General features: G+C 39.7%; 1 protein-coding gene across 1 annotated transcript in view; it reads left to right on the top strand.

Moving 5' to 3' along the window:
• Positions 1-8,387: 8,387 nt before the first annotated feature.
• The window catches only part of slc5a5 (solute carrier family 5 member 5), a 27,295-nt gene continuing 23,182 nt past the window's right edge, over positions 8,388-12,500 (top strand). The window contains exons 1-3 of the mRNA XM_058388888.1: positions 8,388-8,544; positions 10,299-10,364; positions 12,224-12,500. The exon at positions 12,224-12,500 is cut by the window's right edge and continues 73 nt beyond it. Coding sequence (XP_058244871.1) covers positions 10,346-10,364; positions 12,224-12,500 — 296 coding nt within the window. The 5' untranslated portion in view covers positions 8,388-8,544; positions 10,299-10,345. The remainder of the gene's footprint in view (positions 8,545-10,298; positions 10,365-12,223) is intronic.

The raw sequence follows: 12,500 nt of genomic DNA, 5'->3' as shown, positions 1-12,500 counted from the left end.
TCTCGTTTTCTCAGTTAGTCCACTGATTTATTTCAATCAAGGTTAATAAATGCAAAAAAAAACATAATTTAACTTTTACATTTTTATTTGAATTGTCATTTTAATTTTCTTACTTTGTAAAGAGCCCCCCCCCCTTGTTATCAGGAGTGGAATAATCCGTTCCCATAGAAACAGGCAACAAGAAAGCACCGTGAACTGAAAAAGTCGAATAAAAGCTTTAACCTGTTCTGTAGTTAATAAAATAGCTTTAAAAAGAACTAAACACATATTTTTTAAACAAATATCTAAATTCCATAACACATATTACGTTGCTTGAATTGTTCTAAATCCGTTCAGTGCCCCCCCCTTCCTATGCCTTTCCATGCCTGAGTGGAATGATCCGTTTCCATGGATACTCCTGTCGCCATTTCATGCGCCGAATTAAATGCGATTAGAAAAGTTCAAGCTGAAGGTTCTTTATTGTCACCACGTGTACAAACATACAGAGGAATCAAAATACAGTTTCTCTTCTCTCATCAGTATTAACATTGTCATTTCAGTCAGTGCAACAAAGAACAGATTTTTGTGGGACGGTACCAGCAGTGTACTTGTAATAAATAGATATAAATAAACCAATGAAAAATAAATTAAACATCTGAATGTATACAAGTAAGTGTAGACAGTGAATTCTATTAAATATACAAATACATTCTAAGGTGCAAATAAGCTGAAAGTATATGTAAGAGAGACAGAGCATGAATATAAACATGAAGGTAAATGTAAACATTCAGAAGTTAGATGCAAGACAGCATGTATGATAGCAGCAGTATGACAGTAGTGCAAAAAAAGACTGTAAACATGTGTTTCTAAACAGTTCCATTTATATAGAATTCTGTCGACAGTATAAAGTGTCTAATGTGCAATGAAGAAGTATGGGTGAGCTGTAGCTTCAGAGTTCAAGAGTAGGTGGGGGGGATGATGGACAGAGTTCAGGAGTAGGTGGGGGGGAGGGACATGGGCAGGGTTCAGGAGTAGGTGGGGGGAGATGGACAGAGTTCAGGAGTAGGTGGGGGAGGGAGATGGACAGAGTTCAGGAGTAGGTGGGGGATGATGGACAGAGTTCAGGAGTAGGTGGGGGATGATGGACAGAGTTCAGGAGTAGGTGGGGGGAGGGAGATGGACAGAGTTCAGGAGTAGGTGGGGGATGATGGACAGAGTTCAGGAGTAGGTGGGGGATGATGGACAGAGTTCAGGAGTAGGTGGGGGGAGGGAGATGGACAGAGTTCAGGAGTAGGTGGGGGAGAGATGGACAGAGTTCAGGAGTAGGTGGGGGGGTGATGGACAGAGTGCGGGGGTAGGTGGGGGGGAGGGAGATGGACAGAGTTCAGGAGTAGGTGGGGGATGATGGACAGAGTTCAGGAGTAGGTGGGGGGAGGGAGATGGACAGAGTTCAGGAGTAGGTGGGGGATGATGGACAGAGTTCAGGAGTAGGTGGGGGGATGATGGACAGAGTTCAGGAGTAGGTGGGGGAGGGAGATGGACAGAGTTCAGGAGTAGGTGGGGGATGATGGACAGAGTTCAGGAGTAGGTGGGGGGATGATGGACAGAGTTCAGGAGTAGGTGGGGGATGATGGACAGAGTTCAGGAGTAGGTGGGGGGAGGGAGATGGACAGAGTTCAGGAGTAGGTGGGGGGAGGATGATGGACAGAGTTCAGGAGTAGGTGGGGGGGATGATGGACAGAGTTCAGGAGTAGGTGGGGGGGAGGGAGATGGACAGAGTTCAGGAGTAGGTGGGGGGGTTGATGGACAGAGTTCAGGAGTAGGTGGGGGGAGGGAGATGGACAGAGTTCAGGAGTAGGTGGGGGGGATGATGGACAGAGTTCAGGAGTAGGTGGGGGGAGATGGACAGAGTTCAGGAGTAGGTGGGGAGGGGAGAGATGGACAGAGTTCAGGAGTAGGTGGGGGGAGGGAGATGGACAGAGTTCAGGAGTAGGTGGGGGATGATGGACAGAGTTCAGGAGTAGGTGGGGAGGGAGATGGACAGAGTTCAGGAGTAGGTGGGGGATGATGGACAGAGTTCAGGAGTAGGTGGGGGGATGATGGACAGAGTTCAGGAGTAGGTGGGGGGAGGGAGATGGACAGAGTTCAGGAGTAGGTGGGGGGAGGGAGATGGACAGAGTTCAGGAGTAGGTGGGGGATGATGGACAGAGTTCAGGAGTAGGTGGGGGAGGGAGATGGACAGAGTTCAGGAGTAGGTGGGGGGATGATGGACAGAGTTCAGGAGTAGGTGGGGGATGATGGACAGAGTTCAGGAGTAGGTGGGGAGGGATGATGGACAGAGTTCAGGAGTAGGTGGGGATGATGGACAGAGTTCAGGAGTAGGTGGGGGGAGGGAGATGGACAGAGTTCAGGAGTAGGTGGGGGAGGGAGATGGACAGAGTTCAGGAGTAGGTGGGGGGGGATGATGGACAGAGTTCAGGAGTAGGTGGGGGGGGATGATGGACAGAGTTCAGCATCCTGACAGCCTGACGGATGAAGCTGTTTGAAAGTCTAGACATTAGCATGTAGCTAATCAGCATGTGTGTTTATTAGCGCTATAAGAAAGAGAAAATACACAGTCACTCAGTGTCCGTGTTTATTAAAGCAATAAATCAGTGGCTACTTTTGCAAATAGTATATAATTTACAGCGAGTGTAAACAACAAGCAATATTTATATATTAGATAAACAAAGGCCAGCGATCCTCACAACAGTGTCTTCACTCATCTGTTCATCTTCAATCTGAAATCTAAATTCAAATTCAATGTCACAAAAACAAAAAAATAAAATTATAATTTAGATTCCAGATCTAGTCTGCATCAAAAGATCAAAAGTAAAGATACTGATCTAGTGTTTCAGTGTGTTAAAATGATCAAATTAATCTGTTTGCTTGAGATAAGAGGATTTTTCTGGGAGGATTTTTTATCCTGTGTAAATAATCTCTTCTTCTTCTTCTTCTTCTTCTTCTTCTTCTTTGGGCTTTTCACTTCAGGGGTCTCCACAGCGAATCATCTCTCTCCATCTATCCCTATCTTCTGCATCCTCAACACTTACACCCACTAGCTTCATATCCTCATTTATTACATCCATATTCCTCCTCTTTGACCTTCCTCTTTTCCTCCTGCCTGGCAGCTCCATGTCCAACATTCTCCTACCAATATACTCCCTCTCCCTCCTCTGAACATGTCCAAACCATCTTAATCTGTCCTCCCTAACTTTGTCCCCCAAACGTCCAACATGAGCCGTCCCTCTGATGTACTCATTCCTAATCCTGTCCAACCGTGTCCCTCCCAAAGAGAACCTCAACATCTTCAGCTCTGCTACCTCCAGCTCTGACTCCTGTCTCTGTCTCAGTGACACTGTCTCTAAATCAAATTCAAATTCAAATTTTATTGGTCACATACGAAATCATACACAGTACGACATGTAGTGAAATGCTTATTACGACTGTCTTACATAAAAAAGTAAGAGTAAAAAAGAAAAATTTAAAGTGTGGACATGAAAAATAGGGGATATAGTTAAGAATATATAGGGAAAAGTAGGAAAAATTAAAAGGTAGAAATAAGAAGCTAAAAGGTAGAAATAACAAACGAAAATAACTTGAAAGTCAAGTGTCAGATATGCATATGCAAATATATATATATATATATATATATATATGTAGTATCAATATAGCAGTAAATATTATAAATAATGAAAAATAAAATAAAATAAAAATAAAAATAATAATAATAAAAATAGTAACAAAATAGTAATATAATGTATACTGTATACAAAAACTGCTTTATAAAAACTAAATATAAAAAAACAAATATAAAAACAAAAATATAATACACTAATATAATACAGTACAATATAATATATATATAGTATATGTGAAAAATAAAACAATATATAAATAAATATATGTGTAGACTCTATAATATATAGAAGATACAGTATATGCATATATGTAGATAAAATGGTCAACTTTGAAATGGTGTAGCAAATGAATACAGTATGTACAGTGTGCATATGTAAGATAAATATATAAATATATATATTCAATTCAATTCAGTTCAATTTTATTTGTATAGCGCTTTTAACAAAGAGCATTGTCTCAAAGCAGCTTTACATGAGAAACAACATAAGAAAACAACAAACATATAAACAGACAGACAGACAGACAGACAGTCCTAGATGTTATCCCAAGTGAGCAAGCCTGAGGTGACTGAGGCGACTGTGGCAAGGAAAAACTCCCTTAGATGGTAAGAGGAAGAAACCTTGAGAGGAACCAGACTCAAAAGGGAACCCATCCTCATTTGGGTGACAATTGTGTGATGCAGATACAGCATGTGTATAGTGTTATGTAAATCAATAAGGAGGTTGTTGTCCACGGCGCCGCTTGAATACCCCAATCCTCACAAGCAGAACCCGGCTGGAGCTGGTCCATCTCCGGATGCCACTGGAGCACAGTCTCTGTATGCCTCGGGATGGGTAGAAGAAGGGAAACAATGGAACAGCATTAGCGTAGCTGCTGTTCATAATATTAGCAGCACTAGATGATAATGTGTATTTAATCAGATGTACTGGAGCACAAGGTTATGGGATGTGTTAGATGTATGCCAGGATAAAGAGATAAGTCTTTAGTCTACATTTAAACTGGGAGACTGTGTCTGAGCCCCGAACACTGTCAGGAAGACTATTCCAAAGTTTAGGAGCTAAATACAAAAACACTCTACCCCTTTTGTTGACTTTGATATTCTGGGAACTACCAGAAGTCCAGAGTTTTGTGATCCTAAAGAGTGTGGTGGATTGTAACGTGTTAGGAGACTGGAGAGATAGGTGGGAGCTAAACCAATTAGAGCCTTGAATGTAAGTAGAGCTAATTTATAGTCAATTCTAAACTTCACAGGTAGCCAGTGCAGGGATGATAATATTGGGGTTATATGATCATATTTTCTTGATCTGGTAAGAACTCTGGCGGCTGCATTCTGGACTAACTGTAGCTTGTTTATTGGAGATGCAGGACAAACACCTAGTAATGCATTACAGTAGTCCAGTCTGGAGGTCAGGAATGCATGAACTAGTTTTTCTGCATCAGATACAGATAAAATGTTCCTAAGCTTGGCAATATTTCTAAGATGGAAGAAGGCTGTTTTTGTGATACTGGAAATATGATGTTTAAAGGATAAGTTGCTGTCTAATATTACACCCAGGTCTTTCACTGTCCAGCTAGTAGTAACAGTACATCCTTCTAAATGCAAGCTGAATTGCGAGAGCTTCTGTGTACTGGTTTTTGGGCCAATAAGTAATATCTCTGTCTTATCAGAATTTAATAATAGGAAATTATCGGTCATCCAATCTCTAATATCTTTAACACACTCAGTTAGTCTAGACAAATTAGATATTTCATCTGGTTTTGATGAGATATATAACTGGGTATCATCGGCATAACAATGGAAACTAATCCCATGCCTTCTAATGATGTTACCCAATGGAAGCATGTATACTGAGAAAAGCAGAGGTCCTAATACTGACCCTTGTGGGACCCCGTATTTCACTGGCACTACACTGGACAGTTCTCCATTTAAATCTACAGAGTGGTATGGATCAGACAGGTAGGATCTAAACCATTTTAATTCCTGTCCCTGCATACCTGTGTGATTTTGTAAGCGATCTATGAGAATGTTATGATCTATAGTGTGGAATGCAGCACTAAGATCAAGCAGGACTAAAATGGAGATGCAGCCTTGGTCCGAAGCTAAAAGCAGGTAATTTGTGATTTTAACTAGTGCAGTTTCTGTACTATGATGGGGCCTGAAACCTGACTGAAATTCTTCATGGATATTGTTTTCCTGTAGGAAGGAGCATACTTGAGCTGACACCTTTTCTAATATTTTAGATATAAACAGAAGGTTTGAAATCGGTCTGTAATTTGATATTTCATCAGGGTCCAGTTTCGGTTTCTTAAGAAGAGGCTTAATAACTGCTAACTTAAGAGATTTTGGGACATGACCTGGATATAATGAGGAGTTAATAATATTAAGAAGAGGCTCTCCAGCTGCATGTATCACTTCTTTCAGCAATCTAGTTGGAAATGGATCCAACAAACACGTTGTTGGTTTAGCCGTGGTGATAAGTTTAACTAGCTCTTCCTGCCCTATACTGGTAAAGCACTGTAGCTTTAAATGTGGAGCTATAGGCTGGTCTGGATCACCGGATGCTGTCAGTGGTTGAACATCCAATATTTTGTTCCTGATACTATCAATTTTTTTAGTGAAGAAATTCATCAAGTCCTCACTACTAAACTGTGCTGAAATACTCTCTCCAGAAATCTGATCCTTTGTTAGTTTAGCCACTGTACTGAATAAGAATCTGGGATTGTTCTGGTTTATTTTATCAGTTTGCTCAGATGCTCAGCCCTAGCAGCTTTTAGAGTCTGTCTATAGTTGGACAGACTGTCTTTATACGCAATTCTAAAAACTTCTAATTTGGTTTTTCTCCACTTTCTCTCGAGGTTACGGGTTGCTATACAGGTTATATATGTAGATGTCTATATAAGGCAAATATAAATGTCCAATTGAACAGGGAGTAAGTGTCAGTGCAGTGTGCACACAAATATGTACAGAAAAGATGTACAGTGAGAGTGTTATTGTGTGTACAGAGTAGTACTACAGCATTGTGGATGACCGCACACACCCCTCACACACACACTCTTACACACTTCACACACCACACAAACACTCTTCACCCTTCTGCCATCCGGAAAGAGGTACCGAAGCATTCGGACCCGCACAACCAGACTGAAACCAGAACAGTTTCTTCCCTCAGGCAATCAGGTATCTCAACAGAGAACTGAACTGTGCTGGACATGGACATGCACACACACACACACACAACTGAGAACTGTTCTCAACAGAGAACTGAACTGTGCAGGACATCGTGTTGTACACACACACACACACACACACACACACACACAACTGAGAACTGTTCTCAACAGAGAACTGAACTGTGCAGGACATCGTGTTGTACACACACACACACACACACACACACACACACACAACTGAGAACTGTTCTCAACAGAGAACTGAACTGTGCAGGACATCGTGTTGTACACACACACACACACACACACACACAACTGAGAACTGTTCTCAACAGAGAACTGAACTGTGCAGGACATCGTGTTGTACACACACACACACACACACACACACACACAACTGAGAACTGTTCTCAACAGAGAACTGAACTGTGCAGGACATCGTGTTGTACACACACACACACACACACACACACACACACACACAACTGAGAACTGTTCTCAACAGAGAACTGAACTGTGCAGGACATCGTGTTGTACACACACACACACACACACACAACTGAGAACTGTTCTCAACAGAGAACTGAACTGTGCAGGACATCGTGTTGTACACACACACACACACAACAGAGAGCTGGCTGTAGATCATTGTGATAAATGATCTGTTCAACAATACATTGTGTATTTTAATATGATGCACTAAAATGTGTTGGGCTCCTTAAGAACAGGCTCTCCCTCATTGGGTCTTGGTACCAGAAAAAAGCCTGAGTGCTGTGTCTAGTATGTAAAAGTTTCCTGTTTTGATGACACGAGCTTTGTTAATAAATATCACGTTTATGTGTGTATGTTGTGGTGTTGATTCCTGGGACATACAACACTGGCCTCAACAATAGAACTGAACTGATCTGGACACACACACATCAAATTTGTCCTGCACACGATACTTTTACATTGATCTTGTTTACACTTTAAATATTTTATAAATACTTTTAAATATTTATAACAGTTCACTTGGTCACTTTAATTAAATGTATCTGTTTTAACTTAAATTACTTTGTTATTTCTACTGATATATTCACTGTCCTAACCTGTTTCTATCCGTCTTTGCACCCACTGTTAACACTGATTTTTTAAGAGTCTGCGTTATATGTCTTGTCATCTGTCTTGTGCACTTATGTTGTATGTTTAGTTTGTAAATTATGCACCTTGTAGTATAGTTTAGCTCTATGTTTGTCTGCGTCTCTGTACTTTGTCTGTGTTCTGTGTAGCACCTCTGGTCCAGGAGGAACGTTGTTTCACTTCACTGAGTACTGCATCTGATATATATGGCTGAAGTGACAATAAAGCTTCTTTGACTTTTGATGGCATCATGTAAACCTGTACACATGCTAACTGCTGCTCTTCATCATCTTTAACAAGGGTGTCAAAACTTTTTGTTCTAAAAATCCTTCTCTCATGCTGCATGTGCACGCTTTGATCCGTGACGTGGGTCATTTCTTCCACCGAGCCCCGCCCACTGACTCCAGCCCCAGGCAGGAATACAGTGTGGTAGCACAAGTGCAGCTCATGTGCACTCAGGTAGCTCCTGTGAGGACACACACACACACACACACACACACACTCTCTGTACAAAACTTGTGTGCGATGAGAAAATGTTCATTTCTCAACCTGAGGATCAAGTAAAGAGGATATAAACTTTCAAGATAAAGGAAGGTAAGATTTATACGTGAAATAACTTTAATAACTTTTATCTTAAAAAAAAACATTTATTCATACACTTCAGCACAGTTTCATATCCTAACAAACTGTGTAGTGTTAATATCACACACACATCATGTCACATTTATTATGTTATAATATATAATAGTTAATAAAAACATGTCTAACAGAAACATGTCTTCAGATTTGACAGAAACATGGCTTGATTTAGAAACACGTTCTAACTTACAGATTCTTTACTCTGAACCTTATGAAGATGTTTATTACGTCTTATAGTCAGTTATGTAAAGGTTAGGTCCTCTCAGACCTGTGTGGTGTGTGTACGAGGAAATATTCTCACACACTTCTCACAGTTCGCTCGGATGTTTTCCCTCGGATATTTTTAACACTTATCACCCAAACATTCTGCAGCTTATTGATGAGACAAACGACGAAACTCTGAATCTTTCGTTATTACATTAAAATCATGAGGAAAAGATGAGAGCAGAATATGATAAATAATAATATAATGAAATATATTTGTTAAGGATCTCTGATAAATTAACTGTTTTTTGCTGTTCGATGTAAGACAGTTTTATGTTTTTAAGTTTTACAAGAAATAATAAAAGCACAGAATGAAGATATTTCTTATAATATATTAATATATTGATAGTTCAATTTTATAGAATGAATGGATCACATTTTTTGAACTAGACTTAAAATAATTAATTAAACTTAATGTTTTCTGGGTGGATTTAATAAATATTCACATAATCCATGTATAAAAAGTGTGTTTATATCTGAGATTAAACATCATGGTTAATGTTGATCAGATCGATCAGTGCAGCTGTGATGGGTTTGATAATGACTGAGCAAAAAAAAACCCCACAATGTTTTTCCGTAAACAGTAATGATTCTGTTCCTGTATAATGCCTGAGGAATGCAGGAGATTCAGCAACACTTAACACTTAAACTAGCTCTTATTGTTCCCTGTGTTTATGTATTGTTATTTTGCGTGTACCTATTTTTATGGCTAATGGTATCCTGGTGGGTGGCACAGTGGCTCTGGTGGTCAGGTGTTCAGGTTCACAGTCACTCTGGTCACTCTGGTGGTCAGGTGTTCAGGTTCACAGTCACTCTGGTCACTCTGGTGGTCAGGTGTTCAGGTTCACAGTCACTCTGGTCACTCTGGTGGTCAGGTGTTCAGGTTCACAGTCACTCTGGTGGTCAGGTGTTCAGGTTCACATGGTTACCCTGGATGTTCAGGTATCTGTTAGTGAGCTAAAGATAATGAAAAGGAATTTGAGCATTCAGCAGGATGATGACCCACAGCTCACCGCCACTTCACCACAGCAACGACTTCACCAACAGAAGATCTGTAAAAAAAAGTTGTGAAAGTGATTTATTTTTCAGATCACAGAAACATTAAAAACATTATTAAAAAAACATTTTAACACGGGAATGTAAACTTTTATATCTTTTAAGATAAGACAGAGAAGGAGAGAGAGAGAGAGAGAGAGAGAGAGAGAGAGAGAGTGTGTGTGTGTGTGTGTGTACAACAGTACAACAGGGTGTTCAGTGTGTGTGTGTGTGTGTGTGTGTATAACAGTACAGCAGGGTGTTCAGTGTGTGTGTGTGTGTGTGTGTGTGTGTGTGTGTATAACAGTACAGCAGGGTGTTCAGTGTGTGTGTGTGTGTGTGTGTGTGTGTAACAGTACAGCAGGGTGTTCAGTGTGTGTGTGTGTGTGTGTGTGTGTGTGTTTTCACAGCTGAAGTGTGTGTATCAGCGTAGCTGCAGTGTGTGAGGAGAATCAGGATGTCCGCAGCTGTAAAAGGTAAGACCTAGAAACAATTAATCACATGTGCAAATTAAAGTAAATGATTAATGAATGAATTAATATATTTATTTATTTATTTATTTATTAAGTTGCACTGATTTTCTACCAAACGCTCTAAACGCAACTTTTTTTTGTTCACCTGCTGCATTGTGTTAGATTTTACTTTTATATACTTTTTGACATTAAATAATAAATAATAATTAATAAGTGACCGGATTTTTGCGTATTTGCTGGATTTTTAAAATACTATAATAATTAATAATAATAACAACAACAACAAAAACAAAATAATAATAATATTTATTATAATAATGTAAAAAATAAAAACAAACAATTACATACAAATTATTTTAATAATTGATCATTAATTATCATTAATCATTAATTATTAATTGATCATAATTATTAATTTTTTTCATATTATTATTAATTATTATTAAATAAATATATAAAAATGTTATTATTTAATTATATTATGTAATATAATTACATAATAATAATTTTATTCATATTTTATTATTTACGAATTAAGTAGAAGTATATTAGTAGAAGTATTTAATGTTTAAAAAATCATAATATTGTTTTTTAAATAAGACTGACCACCTGGACGAGGGTGCAGGTCATCATGTTTTTCCTCCATGACACTTGAAGCCCCACTGCTGTCACAGGGCAGTGTTTTTCCCTCTGGGGTGGGTGGTGGTGGTGGGGGGTACACACCCAGAATACACACACACACACACACAATCTTACAGACTCCCTGACACAGACCACTCAGATGCAATTATTAATATTAATATTAAACATTATTTAATCTATCCCTGGACAATACACCACCAGGGGGCGTCTTCCCTGAATATTGATTTTAGCATAAAAATTATTTAGACTTTAAACACTGCCTTCTGCCTGTCTATCCCTGTGAGTTCTGAGCCATTCTTCTTCTCACCAATCCCATCTCTGACCTTCACCTGGACCTGTGTCTGTCCCTCTGACCTGAGCTCAGCTATCATGTCTCAAAGTCAGCTGGAAAACCAGGCCCAAGAACTTACAATATCTCCACAGCAATGGAGGACATCATCTGCTTCTGTAGTGAGAACATCACCTCTGCTTGGACAGAGCAGTGAACATAATCCTCCAGGTTCTTGTCCTGCTCTCTGGAAGAACATTCACCTGAGCACCTAGGATTTTCAAATTTATACCATTGTTTCCTTTGAGGACTCTGGATCCATAGCAGGTCCATTAACTTCTTCTTAAAGGTAAACCAAAGGTAGTCAGATGGTCAGAGAAGGTCATTCAGGTGTTCCAAAGTCTTACTCCTTGAAGCATAAAGAATTAAAGAGCCAGCAGTGGCTTGAACCTCAACCTTCTGATCAGTAACTCAAAGCTGTAAACCTCTGGGCAGACTTCAAGTTTTCTTCTTGTCCATGTATTGATGATGTTCTTCACAGTGTTTCATGGTCATGTCTAATCATCATCTTCTTCTTTTTCTTTTTTTCCCTCTTCTTATTCTTCTTCTTCATCATCATCTCTTTCTTCTTCTTCTTCTTCTTCTTCTTCATCATCATCATCTTCTTCTTTTTCTTCTCCTTGATCATCTTCATCATCATCATCATCTTCATCATCATCATCATCATCATCATCATCATCATCATCATCATCTTCTTCTTCTTCTTCTTCTTCAACTTCTTCTTTTTCTTCATCATCATCTTCTTCATCTTCTTCTTCATCATCTCTTTCTTCTTGTTCTTGTTCTTCTTCATCATCATCTCTTTCTTCTTGTTCTTGATCATCATCATTTTCTTCATCTTTATCTTCTTCTTCTTCTTCTTCTTCTTCTTCATCATATTCTTCTTCTTTAGAGCGGTTGAGCTTCACGGTGGGAGACTACACTGTGTTTGGCACCATGTTGGCCATCTCCTTGATTATTGGTTTATTGCAGTCTCTGCTCACACATGGGGGGAGATTCTCCAATTCAGACTCAATGGAGAATTTCTTCACGGGTGGGCGGAGCCTGGGGGCGGTGCCAGTGGGAGTGTCTCTGTGTGCAAGCTTCATGTCAGGTGTGCAGGTGCTGGGGGTTCCTTCCGAGTCCTACCTGTACGGCTTCAAGTTCCTCTACATGTGTCTGGGACAAGG

Source organism: Hemibagrus wyckioides, linkage group LG05 (genome assembly GCF_019097595.1).
Source record: "Hemibagrus wyckioides isolate EC202008001 linkage group LG05, SWU_Hwy_1.0, whole genome shotgun sequence".
In the NCBI taxonomy this organism is placed as follows: Eukaryota; Metazoa; Chordata; class Actinopteri; order Siluriformes; family Bagridae; genus Hemibagrus; species Hemibagrus wyckioides.
This window is presented reverse-complemented; position numbering and strand designations above follow the sequence as displayed.